General features: G+C 42.0%; 1 protein-coding gene across 1 annotated transcript in view; it reads left to right on the top strand.

Annotated features, from left to right (window-relative positions):
• LOC133335151 (laminin subunit alpha) overlaps window positions 1-18,643 on the top strand; it is a 607,777-nt gene extending 589,134 nt beyond the window's left edge. The window contains exons 2-13 of the mRNA XM_061543454.1: window positions 1,512-1,766; window positions 2,472-2,618; window positions 7,197-7,821; window positions 7,883-8,092; window positions 8,152-8,424; window positions 8,489-8,626; window positions 8,691-8,963; window positions 9,032-9,884; window positions 9,985-10,248; window positions 10,311-16,793; window positions 16,872-17,083; window positions 17,148-18,643. Coding sequence (XP_061399438.1) covers window positions 1,530-1,766; window positions 2,472-2,618; window positions 7,197-7,821; window positions 7,883-8,092; window positions 8,152-8,424; window positions 8,489-8,626; window positions 8,691-8,963; window positions 9,032-9,884; window positions 9,985-10,248; window positions 10,311-16,793; window positions 16,872-17,083; window positions 17,148-18,643 — 11,211 coding nt within the window. The 5' untranslated portion in view covers window positions 1,512-1,529. The remainder of the gene's footprint in view (window positions 1-1,511; window positions 1,767-2,471; window positions 2,619-7,196; window positions 7,822-7,882; window positions 8,093-8,151; window positions 8,425-8,488; window positions 8,627-8,690; window positions 8,964-9,031; window positions 9,885-9,984; window positions 10,249-10,310; window positions 16,794-16,871; window positions 17,084-17,147) is intronic.
• The last annotated feature ends 500 nt before the right edge of the window (window positions 18,644-19,143 follow it).

Raw genomic sequence — 19,143 nt, forward strand, 5'->3', positions numbered from 1 at the left:
CCATGATCCTTCCAAACGGAAAACATTTCATTTAATATTGGATTGTAGACAATACCAGCGACCAGCTGTTTCTTAATCGCCAATCCCACCGATATACAACAATGGGGAATTTTATTGATGCAATTTGTTGTGCCATCAATGGGATCTATAATCCATGTTGGATTCTCGGTAAGTTCAGCCAATCGCTTACTCGCCGCCGATTCTTCTTCACCAATAATTTTCGACTCGGGAAAGGCATCCTGCAGTCCCTTAATGAGTTTCTCGTACGCGTGGCATAAAATTTTGCAAATTTTGATTTTCGAGCATTTATGTATACGAATTTTGTAGAATTTATGTAGATACAATTTGATGTATTCCGTCGTAGATTTTTGAGTCAAAAATAAAACCATGTGTTAATTTCGAGTCATTATAATGCAGTGCTGTTCAACCATGAGGACTAGTACACGGAAAAGACAGAGAACAAGTGTTTCTTCGCTGCGGATTCTCAGTTGCTCTTACATAATCAATGGTGGGCAAAATTTCTCTTAAAAATTGTTAAGGGGAAATTGGGCAGCCATGCACACCAGCATTTTTTCCAATTTGTTGTACTGAAGTAGTTTTTTTACACTTCCCTGGATATTATTTATTTTTTAAAAATGTTTTAATATTTAAATTCCGATGAATAGCCTTGTTTTTATGTTCCCTTAACAAATTTTTAAGAGAAATTCTGCCCACCATTGATGGCTGTCCAACTCTGATTTTTGGATACAGGTGTTTAAAGAGTAAATGAGCATGTGAAATGACTTACAAAAAGAGATCACGGAGAACGAGATTATTAATGCTTATAAACAAGGACACCAGTTCCAGCATGAAAAGCATTATTTTCTAGCAAAGAAGGGCAACATTTCTCTGAAAAATTGTTAAGGGAAAATAAAAGTAAGGATTGTTCTGCGGGAAACGATTAATTAAAAGTTTTTAAAACATAAATTATATCCGAAGAAGTGTAAAAACAACTTCATTAAAAAATTCCGGAAATCTTTTTGTTAATGTTTATTTTTGTATTAAAAACAAAAATGTTATGAGATCGCATCAACGCCGGTGTGCATCTTCGCTTTTGAGCACCCATGCTCTACTGTAATCATTTGTTTACAGTACTCTCATGCCGGTCCAAGCATACCGGCTTTTGTATTTTGTTTTGCTGCTATTCTTTGTTTTGACTACACAACACTCTCCAGACTCACTAACTGAGCCGCCACAGAGACGTCAACAGCGCAGCCACGTCGTAAGAATGAATGAATTTTGATAAGAAATGACCCAAACAAAACATGCCACAGGCAGGCATTAAGGAAAAGTGTTTTACACACTTCGAATCAGTTGCTTACGAAGAGCCATCCAGTGCGGTTGGGATGGTCCTCTGGAATAGAAAATAAAACGAAAAGTGAAAAATAAGAAATAGAGCTAAGTGAAGCGACAAAATTACAAGAGAAAGGACTATTAAGGACATTATTGTTTTGCGTGAAAGTAATTGAAAGATAAAGAAAAAAGCCACAATGGGGTGTAACCGCAATGCCCCAATGCTGGTGTGGCTAGCGGTAGTGATTGTAACGTTGACCGTTATTCGAACAAATGCTGAGCTAACGCCACCATATTTTAATTTAGCCACCGGACGTAAAATTTATGCCACGGCCACATGTGGCAGTGATACAGATGGACCCGAGTTGTATTGTAAATTAGTTGGTGCCAATACAGAAAACGATCCATTCGATTATTCTGTTATTCAGGGTCAGGTAAGAATGAGTTGATCCGATCTGCGCAGGGGGTGCTGTATATTTTGTGCGTGCATGTTGTCTTGCCGGTTAACTGAAATTTATTTTTAAAATTTATCGTGTTTGCTTTTTCAAGTAAATATTTGAATGAATGTTAGAGGAGTTGTGTGTGAATGTTTTTTGTTGGTGGGGTATTTTTCTAAAAGTGGCGGAGAGCGTGTGTGTGTGTGCGTCTTGTAGACAGATTTTAATTTACGAAATGGAATATATTTGAGCTAAGTAATGCCCACACATGTGTTTCCATGTCCACTGTACAGTTAGTTTCAAAAATGAGAATACACCCATTAAAACAACATATTCCAATTTAAAATTAAAATCCTCAAGAAAAGTAAATCAGTTCCCATTCACATTAATTTATTTGAAAATTATGCCTTTCGAAATATTTAAAATAGTATATTCTGGGAAAATTCACTATTGTAGTGAAGTTAACTAGAAATATTCTGTTGGTCCATATCCATGTTATAGTTATGAAGTTTGTACCAATCAGCTGGATGTATTTTTTGACACTCGCTGTATACAACATGTGCATCTGTATGTATGTGTATAGTCTATCTGTCTAATATGCCTGTCAATTTTAAAGATTAAATGGAAAATCATAAATCTATTTTGGATCTCCGTAGATATTTTTTGTTGATATTCTCATGTCTTTTTTTGTTTATTTTTTAGGTCTGCGATTATTGTGATCCCACCATACCCGAAAAGAATCACTCGCCCGAACATGCCATCGACGGCACTGAACAATGGTGGCAAAGTCCTCCACTATCTCGTGGCATGAAATTTAATGAAGTCAATTTAACCATCGATTTTGGCCAGGTAAGCAAGAACAAAAAAAAAGTACCGTGTCGGCGAATGTTGGAGCTGAAGAAAAGCAAGAAATTCAAAACCTTTTCGAAATAAAACACAACAAATCTTTTGTGTCCCTATTCCCAAATTCGCTGTCATTAAAAACAAGCGAAATATAACAGAACGAAAAATATGGAACCTGTTTGGGGAATGAAATTCATTTGTGGTACACCGAGACAAATGATTGTGGGTTTAGGAACACAGGATTTTGAAAACGTCGGTAGCTGTGTAAACGTATCTACCATTAATGTTTATACTCTATCGACTTTGAATATAGTTCGGGTTCGGTTTCTGCATTAGTATTTTCAAATATTTACATTGCCTACACTACAATTGTTTTCAGTGCATTTTATGTTTGCTTCGCAAGAAATGCCCTGAAAGCTTGACAGACTCCTGATGAAAACATGTCTGACATAAAACTTGTATTCAAAAATTTAGTACTCCTAAAGGAGAAGAAATTAAAAAAGCAAACCTCAAGCGTATGTTCATATACATACATACGTAAGAGTGCGTCTCAATATTTTCAAAGAATATCCAATACACCAGACGTATCTCCAGTACTATGACCTGACTAAGGGTTATCGGAAAATGTGTTGTGCGGTTGCAGAGTTAAGCAAATGTACATATTATCTTATTTTCCATTTCCACGAACCCATATTCTTCTTGTGGTTATAGTTTGAGGGGGGCAGCTGCTTCATATCTTGCTTTCTTCTGAACAACGCAAAGGAAATGAGAAACCCCACAAGTGTCGATGGCTATGGCCTTTCTTCTTTCTTCTGGAATGAAATATGAACATACATATTTACAAAACATGGGCGGCAACTTGAGGGACAAGAAAAAGAAAAAAATAAAAAAAATAATAACACCATATGCCGGTTTATCAGCAGTTCTCTTGGACAATGTATGCCTTAGTTGTGAAGAAGTCAATGTGGTGGTTATGTTTGACTCTGAAGCATAGCAGGAAATCGCTGATAAGAAAATAAAACAAAAACTATAGCTTATCTCGGTCCCTAAACCGAGATTTATTAAGAACGAAAATATATATATACGGAAAGTAATTTTTTAGTATGTTTTTTTTTTTTTTGAATATAAAATAGTAAAAAATGGTATACATAATGTGTTTTGAATGCGATAAGAGTAATTCGACGTTGTACAGTATTTGAGAAAGAAGATATTAATATATTTGGTTTAACTTATTTATTTAGCTGATTAGGTTATTTCTTATTTTCCTTTTTTTCTACACCTTTTTTTTATTAAAAATTGGTTTATGGAGACTTAATATATTGGGAATAAAATGGTCAGAGTTTTTGTGTGTTTGTATTTTTTTAATTAAGGAACAATACCTAGGCCCCCAAATGACTTCAGGAACGGTTCGATTTCCAATTTTATTTATGAAACACTGGATTATTATTCCCTATTGAAATCCCTATTAAAGTTTTCTCATTTATGCATTTATTCGCAGTTCCATTCATTGTTTTGTGTATTTATTATTCAAATGCATGACTTCATTGTGTGTATCAAACACATGTACATAGTACATATAAAAATCGATACGTATTCAAAAACAAAAAAAAAAATGTCTTGGCTACTACATTGTTTGCTACAGATGCCACACAGTTGCAGTATAAATGGGATTCTGCTAGAAATATCCAAAAAGATTTCTATAGGCATGCCAACTTTATTATTAATGTTAGCGTAAATTACAAATTCAAGTATTGGGAGTTAGCCTTACTCTTCCCCCCATAGATCGTTGATAAAATAAAACAAGATCTGGCACCACTGAACTCTACTCTAAACAATATCCAAAAAATCTCATTCAACCACAATATTCATAAACAAACTGACAAACACATGGACTGCAAATTCATTAAAAAAACAAATTTGCTTCTTCGACAATATTGAAACTGAATAAACAAACAAAATAAAAATTAAATTAAAAAATTCTGTTGGTTTTCGAGTTTTTTTGTGCTCGCTTTGGATCCGCAATGATCAGATGTGTGTATGTCCATATGTCTTTAGTGTTTCAATGATGTTGTGATCTCATATTGGTTTTGGTGTACAATCAACAGCAATTTATTTCGACAGTTACAAACACCGTTTTTTGATTCTTTGTTCTGATCATTTTTATAAACCTAGAATATCGGTATAGTCTCACAAAAAATAACAGAGATATTTGTACATATATGTATTCCCATTTTTTACATTACAGCCAATAACTTCAGACTAGAACTTATTACAATATGCATATATGTATGTATGTAGATGTATAACTGCATTAACTTGAGGAAAACAGTGTCTGGTAATTATAAAAATGCGATTCACTTCTAAAATACCCTCAGCATCTACATATATTTCAATATCTATAATGAACATTTTCTCGCTAATAGTAAACGAAACGAAGACTTTGCGTTCCGACTTCCATAAGATACATATATTTGCTGGATGAACAAACAAATGATGTAAAATTTTGCAAACATTGTAATTGTGTATGCCTCATCATTTGAACGTTGCTAAACTAGGCTAAATTAATTTCGCTGTAAAAAAAAACTTAAAATGTAAATAGTTAAGCTTTTTATAAACAGTGGAAAACGAATGTGTTCATAATTAGCGGTAGACATTGTTGTAAGACATTTTCTTCAAATGATTTACACTGCACTGTACTAAATGGCATTTTCCATTCAAAAATGCATTGCCTTTGATGAGATCATAGTTTGGAATTCAGAAACACAATTCCAATTTAATGCAATACTTTTTGCGAACATAAACACAAATGAAACAGACACATAATAACCTAACACCACCAAAATCGCTTTACTCCAGTGGAACGGATATGAATTCATCGCAGTTTTTCATTTGTTCAAGTATCATTATATCAACAATTAAAATATTTGTATTAGATGAAGATGTTGTCTTATAGGCGGATACTGAGTCATATCAGATGAAGAGAAGAGAACATATGACTTCGTTCTCAATTTTATGACGGATACTTACATTTCCACGCACTATATGTCGAGCCTGTGCTGTGTATTTTTTTATAGGCTCCTTATTTTTTGAGAACTGTACATTTCATTCGATTTAGATTGTTGTTGAGATTAATTGTAGATCTGTAATTATTTTGATTGAATATATATGTATAAATTAATGACATTCCTTATATCACATACTGAACTGGGAATCCGAAATGCCAAATTTCCGACAATTCGATTGTAAGAGCCTATTTCCACATGATGGACTGGAAATAACATATTTTGATTATTTTTTAAATGCAACTATGAGGAACAATAATACCGAGCTTACTTGAACTTGGAGTATCGTTTAATTTAATTTAAATTCTGCACTAATCAAGTTGCGTTTGTCCGATCGACAAAAAAAAAAAGACTTTCAGGACTATAAAATAAATCCTTACAGCATTTCTTCCATATAGCCGGCGCCGTCCGACTTTGTCAAACATTGTCTTTAAGTTCGTACTTCTCATCTCTGCTAATTACAGCCATAATAGTGCACGGCTATGTTAGACTCTTCAAAAGTTCTATTCCTCTGCACTGACAAACTGTGCAAGGAGGCAAAGTAATTTTATAGCTGCAATAAAATGAGCTCAGTATCAGTTAACAACACCATCTCATCTAATGAATAGCAAGAATTTCAATGTGCCTGGCAATAAATGAAGCTCACACAGGCATGATATGAACATTTCGCGAAAACGTATTGAAAACAAACAGTATCATTGTGTACGACAAGAAAAGGGATTGAAATACAAAATAACAAAATAAAAAACAGGTACACATACATATGCATTTTCATTGGATTTAAGAAAGTGCATACGTTGCTGGAATATATGAGATTTCTGATTCCAAAGTGATAAAAAGGAAGCATCGCATTGAAACCCTGAGATGGACGGGAGTACAGTTCTTAGCTCCAAATATCACGATCATAGTTTTTGAATAGGTAGCCACATTTTTTAATATTTGTGTTGCTTTTGTCTGATATAATAAATACATAGTGGCATAATTTCGTATTGTTATTCCTCTCGATGTTTGACGTTTGTACTTTTGGCACACATTTATTTGACTATCGCTGAAATGCCCATTCAAAACGTGGATGTTTATTTCCGCTAAATACTGATAAGGCATTGAAACCACTAAAAATGTACAATGAAATTATGAATGGCTTCAATCAGTTTGCTCGTGTTGTAAAAACTAGCACACATCATGAATGAATTGGCATACACTTGCTTAGCTTTGCTTTGGATAATTTACTGAAAGAAGGAAATTGACTGTATTTAAATATTTAATAAAGACGTACGATATGTCGTCCAACAGTTGCACTGTATATTAAAAAACGTCTAAAAGTATGCAATAGAATTTAATGTACAAATTCTTTTTTAAGTACAGTTCAGTCTCCACTTGCATCGGGGATACAATGTCAAGGGAGTTTTAAAAATTGAAATTTAGAAATGATTGTTAAATGTGTTCTCAGTCGCAGCGCATCTGAAATTTTGGAAAAGCAAATATGTAATTTTTTATTTCGTTTTTTTCCAACGATTTTCAGGAATTTCATGTCGCTTATTTGTTCATTCGCATGGGCAATTCGCCACGTCCCGGTCTATGGACATTGGAAAAATCAAGTGATTATGGCAAGACATGGACGCCATGGCAACATTTCTCGGACACTCCTGCCGATTGTGAAACCTACTTCGGCAAGGACACTTACAAACCCATTACCAAAGACGATGATGTCATCTGTACGACTGAATATTCGAAAATCGTACCACTGGAGAATGGTGAAATTCCCGTTATGTTGCTCAACGATCGTCCCTCGGCTACGAACTACTTCAACTCGACTGTGTTGCAAGAATGGACACGGGCCACGAACGTACGCATACGCTTGTTGCGTACTAAAAACTTGCTCGGCCATTTGATGTCGGTAGCCCGCCAGGATCCTACTGTGACACGTCGTTATTTCTATTCGATTAAGGACATATCTATTGGCGGTCGCTGTATGTGCAATGGTCATGCGGACACCTGTGATGTGAAGGATCCCAAAAGTCCTGTTCGTATTTTGGCTTGTCGTTGCCAGCATCATACCTGCGGAATTCAGTGTAACGAATGTTGTCCAGGATTCGAGCAAAAGAAATGGCGTCAAAACACCAATGCCCGACCCTTCGAGTGCGAACGTAAGTAGTCCGAACCCCCCGCATGTGTGTTTAGTGTAATTTGCACCTCGTAACTTTTTAGCTTGCAACTGTCATGGCCACACCAACGAATGTGTCTACGATGAGGATATTGATCGCAAGAGTTTATCATTGGATATCCATGGTCGTTACGAAGGTGGTGGTCGTTGCTTGAATTGCCAACATAACACCGAAGGCATCAACTGCAACAAGTGCAAGGCGAAGTACTACAGGCCAGCTGGGAAATATTGGAATGAGACCGATGTGTGCCAACGTAAGTATTTAGGAATTTACAGGAACCGTGACCATTTCTAACCGAACGTCTCCACACAGCCTGCCAGTGTGACTTTTTCTATTCGACGGGCCATTGCGAAGAGGAAACTGGCCGATGCGAATGTCGCAAAGCTTTCCAACCTCCGGACTGTAAGTCATGCGCCTATGGTTACTACGGCTATCCTAATTGTCGTGAGTGCGAGTGCAATCTTAACGGCACCGATGGTTACCACTGTGAGGCTGTCAACGGAGAGTGTCCGTGCAAAATTAACTTTGCTGGTCATTACTGCAAACAATGTGCTGACGGCTATTACGCTTTCCCTGAATGTAAAGGTAAGTCGTGTGTGAAGAGGCGAGAGTGAACGATTGAGACTCACCCGATTTCGTATCTTTACAGCCTGCGAATGCAACCAGGTTGGTTCCATTAGCAATGACTGCGACCTGGTAACGGGTCAATGTAAGTGTTTGAGCAGCTTCGGAGGAGAACGTTGCGAGCGTTGTAAGCACGGTTACTTTAATTATCCCAAGTGCCAATGTAAGTGTTTGTTTGCAGTGCCATGACAAAGGCATAGCCTAATGTGAGTCTTAAATGTTCTTAGATTGCGACTGCGATGTCCAGGGTACTGAGGAGGAGGTCTGCAACAAGGATAATGGCCAATGTATTTGTCGGGAAGGTTTCGGAGGTCCTCGCTGTGATCAGTGCTTGCCCGGCTACTACAATTACCCCGACTGTAAGCCTTGTAATTGTTCCGCCACAGGCAGTACAGCCATTACCTGCGACAACTCCGGCAAGTGTAACTGTCTCTCGAACTTTGCCGGCAAACAATGTACCCTTTGCAGTGCTGGATACTTCAATTATCCGGAATGTTTGCGTAAGTAGATGGAGGTGAAAAAATGACTTGCCGTTAATAACTCAGTTCGATGTTTTGTATTTGAACAGCCTGTAACTGTGATGTCCATGGCTCGGTGGGCGTTACGTGCAACTCTGATGGTCAGTGCTTGTGTCATCCCAACTTCGACGGCAAACTTTGCGACACATGTAGAGAGGGTTTCTATAACTTCCCCAGTTGTGAAGATTGCAACTGTGACCCTGCCGGTGTTATTGACAAATTTGCCGGATGTGGTTCGGTGCCCGTGGGAGAGCTGTGTCAGTGCAAGGAACGTGTTACGGGACGCATTTGTAATGAATGCATGCCTCTGTTTTGGAATTTGAACATCTCGAATCCGGATGGTTGTGAGGTCTGTGATTGTTGGTCTGACGGTACTATTGGCACCCTGGATACGTGTGACTCAAAGACGGGCCAATGTACCTGCAAGCCTCATACCGATGGTCGTACTTGTAAGGAATGTAAGGACGGTACCTATGATTTAGACGGTTCATCCCTGTTCGGTTGCAAAGACTGTAATTGTGATGTTGGTGGATCGTGGAAGAGCGAGTGCGACAAAACTACTGGCCAATGTAAGTGCCACCCTCGTGTCACTGGTCGCGATTGTACCCAGCCACTGACTACCCATTACTTCCCCACATTGCACCAATTCCAATATGAGTACGAGGATGGCTCCCAGCCTTCGGGCGCCAAGGTGCGATACCAATACGACGACGAAGTGTTTCCCGGTTACAGTAGCAAGGGCTATGCCGTCTTTAATGATATCCAGAACGAAGTGCGCTATGAGTTGAACGTGTTCAAGTCGTCCGTGTATCGTATTGTAATTCGATATGTCAACTTGAACGACTTCAATGTAACTGCCAGTATTTTGATACAATCGGAAAATCCTTTGGAGGTTGATCAGAAGTATGTTCGAACCCTAGTAGGAATAAGTTGTAGCTGTAGCTATAGCTAGTAGCTGTGGAAAATCTAAATATTTGTTATTTCAATGTATTTCGTTTTTTAGCGTCAAAGTGTTGTTGCGCCCAACCACTTCACCACAGTTTGTGACCGTTGCCGGTGAGAAGGGTAAGAAGCCATCGGCTGTTGTCTTGGATCCAGGCAAATACATTTTCACTACCAAATGCAACAAGAATGTGATGCTGGATTACTTTGTCCTGCTGCCGGCTGCTTACTATGAAGCTTCCATTTTGACCCGGAAAATCTTAAATCCCTGCGAACTTGGCAACATGGACTTGTGCAGACACTACAAATACGCTTCCGTGGAAGAGTGAGTTATCGTCTGCTTCACTGTTTGCAATTTGAAAGATATCTAATGCGTTTCTTTCACAGCTTCAAGCCTGCGGTGCAACCCTACGTTCTCAATCCAAAAGGAAAGCCCACAAATCCTCTTGATTTTTACAACGATCCGGATCATTTGACCATCATAAACCACGTCGGAGACATACCCATGCTCACTTCGGATCAGTTGGAATTGTACTACCTGGTAGAGGTACCACGGAGTGGAAAATATATATTCGTAATTGACTACATAAGTGAACGTAGTTATGCCGAACCCGGATTTATTAAGTTGCGTATAGGCGATGACCTCGATAATTATGGTTCCACCACTGTTTATCCCTGTCTGTACTCGATGGCATGTCGCACCCCGATTATTGACGATCAAATTCGCGAGAAGGTATTCTACATTGACAAGGAGGAAGATAAGCCCGTTGTCGTATATGCTGATTTTGAGGAAAACGAAAAGATTGCCATCATTTCGGTAACTGCCATACCCGCCGAAGAATGGTCCACAGATTACATTACGCCCAGTCCAGTGTGCGTGATGAATAAGAACCAATGTGCAGCCCCCAAATTCCGTTCGGTTCCCGACTCGAAGAAGATCGAATTCGAGAGTGATCACGAGGACAGGATATCGTGGAATAAGCCACCGTATGCCGTGCTAGACGATAAGGTGAAACTGGTGCATCTGGATAATAAGGAGGAATCATCTATTGTCATCGAATCAAAGGTGTCGGAGCCTGGTCGTTATGTGGTTTTGGTTAAATACTACCAACCAGACCACCCCAAATTCAAGGTAATGTACACCTTGACAGCCGGAAAGAACCAATACGATGGGAAATTCCACATCAACCATTGTCCATCGAGCTCAGGATGCCGCGGCGTAATACGCCCCAATGGCGATGAATGGTTCGACATTGACGATGAATTCAAGTTCACTATCACCAACAATAGGCCCCAGGGAGTATGGTTGGACTACCTGGTGGTGGTGCCTGTGGATCAGTACAACGATGATCTCTTGGAGGAGGAAACCTTTGACCAGACAAAGGAGTTTATTAAAGAGTGTGGCCAAGACCATTTTTACATCACTCACAATGCGTCCGACTTCTGCAAAAAGGCCGTATTCTCGTTGACAGCCGACTATAATAGTGGGGCTTTGCCATGTAACTGCAATTATGCCGGCTCCACCAGTTTCGAGTGCCGACCCTTTGGTGGACAGTGTGAGTGTAAACCCAACATTATTGAGCGTCAATGCGGGGCCTGTAAGACCGGCTTTTACGGTTTCCCCGATTGCAAGCCTTGTGATTGTCCCAGCACGGCCATGTGTGAGCCACACACCGGAGAATGTGTCTGCCCGCCCAACGTTATCGGGGAGTTGTGTGATAAGTGTGCCCCTAACACCTACGGTTTCCATCAGATTATCGGTTGTGAACCTTGCGATTGTAACTACTTGGGCATTGCCGATGGCAAAACCCAGTGCGACGCCTTCAACGGTAGTTGCGAATGCCGTGAAAATATAGAAGGCCGCGCTTGCGATGAATGTAAGAATGGCTTCTTTGATTTCCCTCAGTGTGAACAGTGTTCCTGTAATGTTGCCGGTACAGAGTTGGAGATTTGCGATAAAGTTGACGGTACTTGCTTCTGCAAGAAGAATGCTATTGGCCGAGATTGTGACCAGTGTGTGGAAGGCACTTATAATTTGCATGAATCCAATCCTGATGGCTGTACCCCTTGTTTCTGTTTCGGTAAGACCTCACGTTGCGAAAGTGCCTACCTCAAGGTTTACAACGTCAGTCTGCTGAAGAAGGTCTCCCTCAATACTGCCCAGTTTACACCGAAATCCATCGACTTTTCAATTTGGGAAATACCGCCTGAGGATTTGCTGATTAACGAAACGATGTTGCAGGCCGATTTCTCGCTGAACGAAATCGAGGATGACTCCACAGTTTATTTCGGTGTATTGGACTATCTGATGAACCAGAACAGCCACATTTCAGCTTACGGCGGAGAATTGGGCTACTCGTTGTACTATACCACTGGTCTCTCCGGCAAACCGATAACGGCTCCCGATGTCATTCTTTTCAGCAAGGACCATGTCTTGGTGCATCAGAGCTACGAGCAGCCGTCGAGCAACCAGATGTTCAAGAATCGCGTAGAAATGGTAGAAAGCAATTTTATGACCCAAAATGGCAAAACCGTTAGTCGTGCCGACTTCATGATGACCCTAAGGAATCTGCACATGATCTACATTCGCGCCAATTACTGGGAACAGACACTACTGGCTCAGTTATCCGATGTCTATTTGACACTCGCAGACGAGGCCGAAGATGGTAATATGGATGACTATTCCTTCTTGCCTGTGGAGAAATGTCAATGCCCTGCTGGTTACACCGGTCTGTCGTGTGAAGACTGTGCTCCTGGTTATTATAGGGATAACTCTGGACCGTATGGTGGATACTGCATCCCCTGTGAGTGCAATGGCCACGCTGAAACTTGCGACTGCGCCACTGGCATTTGTCAAAACTGTCAACACTCTACGACTGGAGACCACTGCGAAAAGTGCATTGAAGGATACTACGGCGATGCCACATACGGGTCGCCTCACGATTGCATGATATGTGCCTGCCCTCTGCCCATTCCAAGTAATAACTTCGCAACTGGTTGTGAGATTTCAGAAGCTGGAGACAAGATCCACTGTGAGTGTAAACCGGGCTACACTGGGCCCAAGTGTGAATACTGTTCCAATGGATACTACGGAAATCCTCAAATTCCCGGTGATTACTGTAAACCTTGCGACTGTTCCGGAAATATAAATCTCTCCGAGCCTGGATCCTGCGACACTATCACTGGTGAATGTTTGCGTTGTTTGAATAACACCTTCGGCGCCGCGTGTAACCTCTGTGCCCCTGGTTTCTATGGAGATGCTATCAAACTGAAGAATTGTCAGAGCTGTGACTGCGAAGAGTTGGGTACCTTGGAGTGCGACCCATTTGAGGGCAGCTGCAAGTGTCACGAAAATGTAATCGGCGAACGTTGTGACAGGTGCAAGCCCGATCATTATGGTTATGACTCTGGTGTAGGCTGCCGTTCTTGTGACTGTGGCATTGCCTCCAATTCAACACAGTGCGACGAACACACCGGTAAATGTGCTTGCAAGACCGGTGTGACCGGCCGGCAATGTGATCGTTGTGCCACCGACCACTGGAACTATTCTAAGGATGGGTGCACCCCTTGTAACTGCAACCAAGGATATTCTCGAGGATTTGGCTGCAATCCATTCACTGGCCAATGCGAATGCTTGCCAGGTGTCATAGGTGATCGTTGCGATAACTGTCCACATAGGTGGGTTCTCAAGAAGGACGAGGGTTGTTTTGAATGCGACAATTGCCACCACGCTCTGCTTGATGTCACAGACCGCTTGCGTTATCAAATCGATCCCTTAGTTAATGAGTTCCAGTCGGTTGCCTTGGCCTTCTTCACCAGCCAGAAGTTGAGCTATTTCGAGAATTTGACAGATGCCATTGCACCCGAGGTACAGAACTTGGATCCAAAGAGTGTCAACTTGGAACCGTCACGTATCATGGTTTCCGAGGTTGAGAACGAGGCTAAGCAGTACGTCAAACAAGTGAACTTGACATTGGAAAACGCCGAAGAGAGCCGCAAACGAGCTAGCGGCCTTTTGCAAAACGTGACCAGCATTAGCGATTTAGTTACGACGAGTGTCAACGAAGCGGCCGATGCAATTGGTGCCGTAGATGCCCTGTCCCGCAACCTCGAAACAGCTGCCAGCACCAAAATAGATTCCGCTCTCAGAGATGCTCAAGGATTGCTGCAGGCAATCAATGAAACCTCAATTGACTTAGAACGCAACGATCTGGTTTTGAAGAGAGCCACCGAATTGCTGAATGAAATCAGCCTGGTTATCACGCCCATTAACGTCCAAAACAAATCCCTGAACTCGTTGAAGCATGACATTGGCGAATTCAGTGACAAACTGGAAGATCTGTACAACTGGAGCCAGGAGGCGTCACAAAAGGCTGCCGAAGTAGAGGCTTTGAATAGCCTCAACAAACAGCAGTTCGAGAATTCTAAATTCGACGCAGTCAGCGACCAGCAGAAGGAGGCTGAGAAGCACATTAAAGATGCCGCTGACCTTCGCATTAATGGAATGTTTGGTCTAACGAATATCGAAGAGAAAATTGGTGACTTGGCTGGTGTACTAAATAGTCTGCGGGATCTTAACAAGCAAATCGATGTCGCGTTGCCCAGCTTGGAAAAGCAGCATATCGAAGCCCTGGGCTTGACTAACCAAGCAGAATTCCGGGCGTTGGAGCTATCGAAAAGAGCACAAGACCTTTCCGAACAGTATGCCGAGCTGACTGCCTCTTCTGAGCCCGCCATTAAGGCTGCTACAGCCTATAGTGGAATTGTCGATGCCGTCGTCTCGGCTCAACAATTTGCCAAAGAGGCCAAGTTCGCTGCAGGCAATGCCACGGAAATGACGGAGGGCATTGAAGGCCGCGCCGGTTTGGCCGACAAAGATTCAGCTGAACTTCTCCAGGCTGCTAGAGACTCCCTGCACAAGGTTCAGAGTGAATTGGAGCCTCGTCTGAATGCCTCCGCCTCCAAGGTGGAAGCCATATCTCAACTGAATGAAAACACCGAAAAGAGATTGGCCGACATCAACACAATCATGAAAGCCTTGCCTGCCGATTCACAGAGAGATTTGTGGAAACACTCGAATCAAAATGCCACCGATGCTTTGGAAATCATGACCGAGGTGTTGACTATTTTGGAACCAGTTGTTCAGCAGACTCCCAAGGAGTTGGAGAAGGCCCGCAACATTTCCAAGGATATTGACTCGACCAACAAGGATATCACCCACGTTCAAAATCAACTTGATGGTGTAGAAGAGTCGATCTCCTCGTTGCTTGATTTGGCTGACGGTGTTGAGAAGCAGCAGGCTGAAGTTGAGAGGGCTTCCCAGGATGTTGGCGAGGAAATCGAAAATTTGAAACGTCAAATTGAAACAGCTCGTCAAATTGCCAATGACATTAAGGTTGGCGTTAAGTTCGGCACCAGTACTGTGTTGGAACTGAAGGCCCCCGAAACATTGCCCCTTCTGGCTACCCAAACCAAAGTCTCCACCTACTTCAAGACAAACAATACCAACGGCTTCCTACTGTTCCTGGGCAATGACAACAAAGCCGCATCCTCTCAACCGTCTCCCTCGAAGAATAATGACTTCATGGCCCTGGAAATTGTCAACGGCTATCCCATACTTACCATTGACTTGGGCAATGGCCCTGAACGTATTACCAGTCCGAAATATGTGGCTGACGATGAATGGTATCAAGTGGTGGTAGATCGTACAGGTCCCAATGTTAAGTTGACCATTCGTGAGGAGTTGGACAACAAGGAAATAAAGGAACACGAAACCCAAGACGTTCTGTTGGGAGCCAATAATGTATTCAATGTGGATCGCAACAGCCGCTTGTTCGTAGGCGGATTGCCTCCGCCAGCCGATTTTGCACCACCTGAGGACATTCACACGAGTTCATTTGTAGGTGACATGGAAGACCTGCGCATTGGCGAAGAACATGTAGGTCTGTGGAACTTCGTTAATGGCGAATCAAATAATCAAGGAGCATTCCCACGCAACAAACTAATCACGGAGGAGGTGCCTCCGACGGGATATCGCTTCAACGGCAATGGCTATGTTGCCCTAAAGGCTACACCGTTCAACTTCAAACAAAGATCCAGCATCACGTTCAACTTCAAGGCTTCCAAGGACACCAAGGATGGCTTGTTGTTCTTCTATGGACGCAATAATCAGTTTATGTCCGTGGAAATGTCCAACGGTGCGATATTCTTCCGCTACAAGTTGGGCGACCATGTTGTGTCCACCGGCAGTAGCGACAAATACAACGACAACAAGTTCCATCATGTGGTTGCAGAAAGAGATGGCCGACGTGGTCTACTTAGGGTCGATGATCAACTTATGATCCAAGAAGAGGTACCAGCTCACGTCGATGACACCCTGCCGGCCCTGAAACGTATGTTCTTCGGTGGATTCCCAGGCAAACGAAACAACTCTTTGATCGTGGATCAAAACTTTGATGGCTGCATCGACGACGTCACCATCTCCGGTATTAAGGTGGACCTCGGTCAACATATCAATGCCGTGGGAGTTAAGCCTGGATGTCCCAACAAATTCTCGACGGCATTAGCCTATCCTCCGCATGAGCATGGATACTTGAAGGCCAACAATATTAGTTCCGACAATAATTTGAATATAAATCTGAAATTCAAAACGCGACAGAAGGATGGCGTCCTATTGTACGGCACCAACCATGATCAAAGCTCCACAATCAGTCTGACGTTGGACGATGGTTTTCTGGTGTTACGTAGCATGGGTAGTGAATTGGTTTCGGATATGCATCGCCTTAACGATGGCGAAGAGCACGTTGTAACCATATTGCACGATGATACCCAGTTGCGGTTGTCCATAGATGACGTGGAAGACAAACGGTAATTTGTGAAAGGGGAGGGAGGGTGTGGATATAAATTACTGATTTCTTTTTTTTTTGTTTGGTTACTTTACAGTTCGACTTATGCTCCGGAACCTTTGTACATATCTGCGGGATCGGTCTTCTTCGGTGGATTGCCCGAAGACTTCGTACCTGTACGTAATGGCTTATCCAACCAAGCCTACTTTGTGGGATGCATCAGCGACGTAACTGTCAATGGCCAGATCATTAATTTCGCCGACAGTGTGGAGAAGAAGAATGGCAACATAAATGGTTGTCCAAGTGATATATTGGGTAAGTTCGAAGTAAGTGGTCGTAGCTATGTTTACAAGTAATAATTGTGTGTCCACTATTTCAGCCTACGACGTAAGTGCTGTGCCGATATACTATCCTGGAGCTGCCAATGAATTGAATAAGCCGCCAGTAACGCTAATAGAACACGAAGCACCGCATCCACCTACAGTTCTAACGACACAACCACCGCCGACACTGGCTCCAGAGACTACCACTAGTACGAGAGTAATAACCACCACTCCCACAACGACTACAACTACAACGACGACAACAACAACAACGTCAACCACCACAACTACAACGACCACTGAGAGACCATTCATTAAGCCGGACGAGTTTGACGAATCTGGCAATGAAGTGGATACACCTTTGGTACGCAAACCGGAAATTGTCCGCCCACTCAACCTACCGGAAGATCCACGTTGCAAATTGCCCACAAATCCGAACTATGATGTTGATTTCTCGGAGGCTGGATATCGTTTCTTCTCGTTGCGCGAACAGCGCTTGGAGATCCCCAGTTTGAACACGAAGTTGCGTAAACACTACGACATCACGTTGACCTTCCGTACAGTGGAGAACAATGGTATTCTGTTCTACGCTGCGGACAAACATCACAGCGACTTTGTTGCCCTTTATCTGTACGAAGGTAAAATCTTCCATGCGGTGCGCTTGGGAACCGAAAAAATCGTTGTCAACAGCACTGCCGAATACAACGACGGTGAATGGCACACAGTGCAATTTATTCGCACACAGCGCCGAGTCAACTTGTTCGTGGACGACGAAGAGCAGCTGCCTTCGTTCGACTTGGAAGAACGGAATATCCATGTCATTAATGTTGTCTTCCCTCTGTATGTGGGTGGTGTACCCAAACATATCGAAGAAACGGTACACAATAACACCGAGTTCAATGATGTGTCCAAGTACTTCAACGGTTGTCTCAGGGACTTGAAATTCAACGGCATACCGCTGGAACAAGAGCCACAAACCTTCTTAGTCGTACCCTGCTCCGACAAAGTGGAACAGGGCCTGTTCTTTAACAAGCCAACAGGATTCGTTAAACTGTTCGAACGCTTCACTGTCGGCACTGACTTCAGCTTGAGTTTCGATTTCCGTCCCCGTGATCCGGATGGTCTGTTGTTCTCCGTGCACGGCAAAAGTTCGTATTTGATTTTGGAGTTAGTCAACAATACGTTGTGGTTCACAGTGAAATCGGATCAGAAGAATATTGTCACTACCAACTACACCCTGCCGGACGATGGCAGCTTCTGCGATGGCAAGTGGCGCAATGTCCAAGCGGTCAAATCGAAATTTGTCATAACCATATCGGTGGATTGGATATCTGCTAAGCCGGGCGTAGGTCAGGAGGGTTCGACAATGACCAAAACTAATCGACCTCTGTTTATGGGTGGTCACCAAGCCTTCAACAAGGCTCCGGGCTTGAAGACGCGTAAGACTTTCAAGGGTTGTATACGCAACGTACAGGTGAATAAGCGTCCCGTAAGAATAACATCGAATCTCATCTACGGTGAGATATGGAAGGATGTGTGTCCTTTGAATTAAGAAGAGGATACGAAATCCAATCAACGAACGAACACTTGACGATGACGACTAATGCTCAACGATGGAAGGCCAACGATTTATGATTTCGCGATGGTATTGACGATGTGGACGGGTGACCAATATCTTGGTTGTTCTCGCCCGATTATTTTACGATATTTTATATTTTTATTATTTTATTGCAAATGTTCATTTGACCATAATACAAGGAGTGTCCATTGCTGTATGGTTCAATGGTGTAAGGGCACAATTCAAAATAGGCGACGTGTGGTAAAAATTAATTTATGGCCATGAGAGTAATATTCTAGCTATATATAAAATCATGTATATATATATATATATGAATAGATAGGTCCAACAACTTTAAGCGTCAGTAAATGTTTACCGTCCGTTGTCTATTGAAAATGTAATCGCCTTCCTCAGTTTACGAAATTGTATTATGGTTTCATGTCTAACATTTATACGGAACTTACTGCTCTTTTTTTTTTATCATTTTAACTATT

Source organism: Musca vetustissima, unplaced genomic scaffold (assembly GCF_032173495.1).
Source record: "Musca vetustissima isolate MV318-11 ecotype Yass unplaced genomic scaffold, APGP_CSIRO_Mvet_v1 utg1735, whole genome shotgun sequence".
NCBI classification, from domain to species: Eukaryota; Metazoa; Arthropoda; class Insecta; order Diptera; family Muscidae; genus Musca; species Musca vetustissima.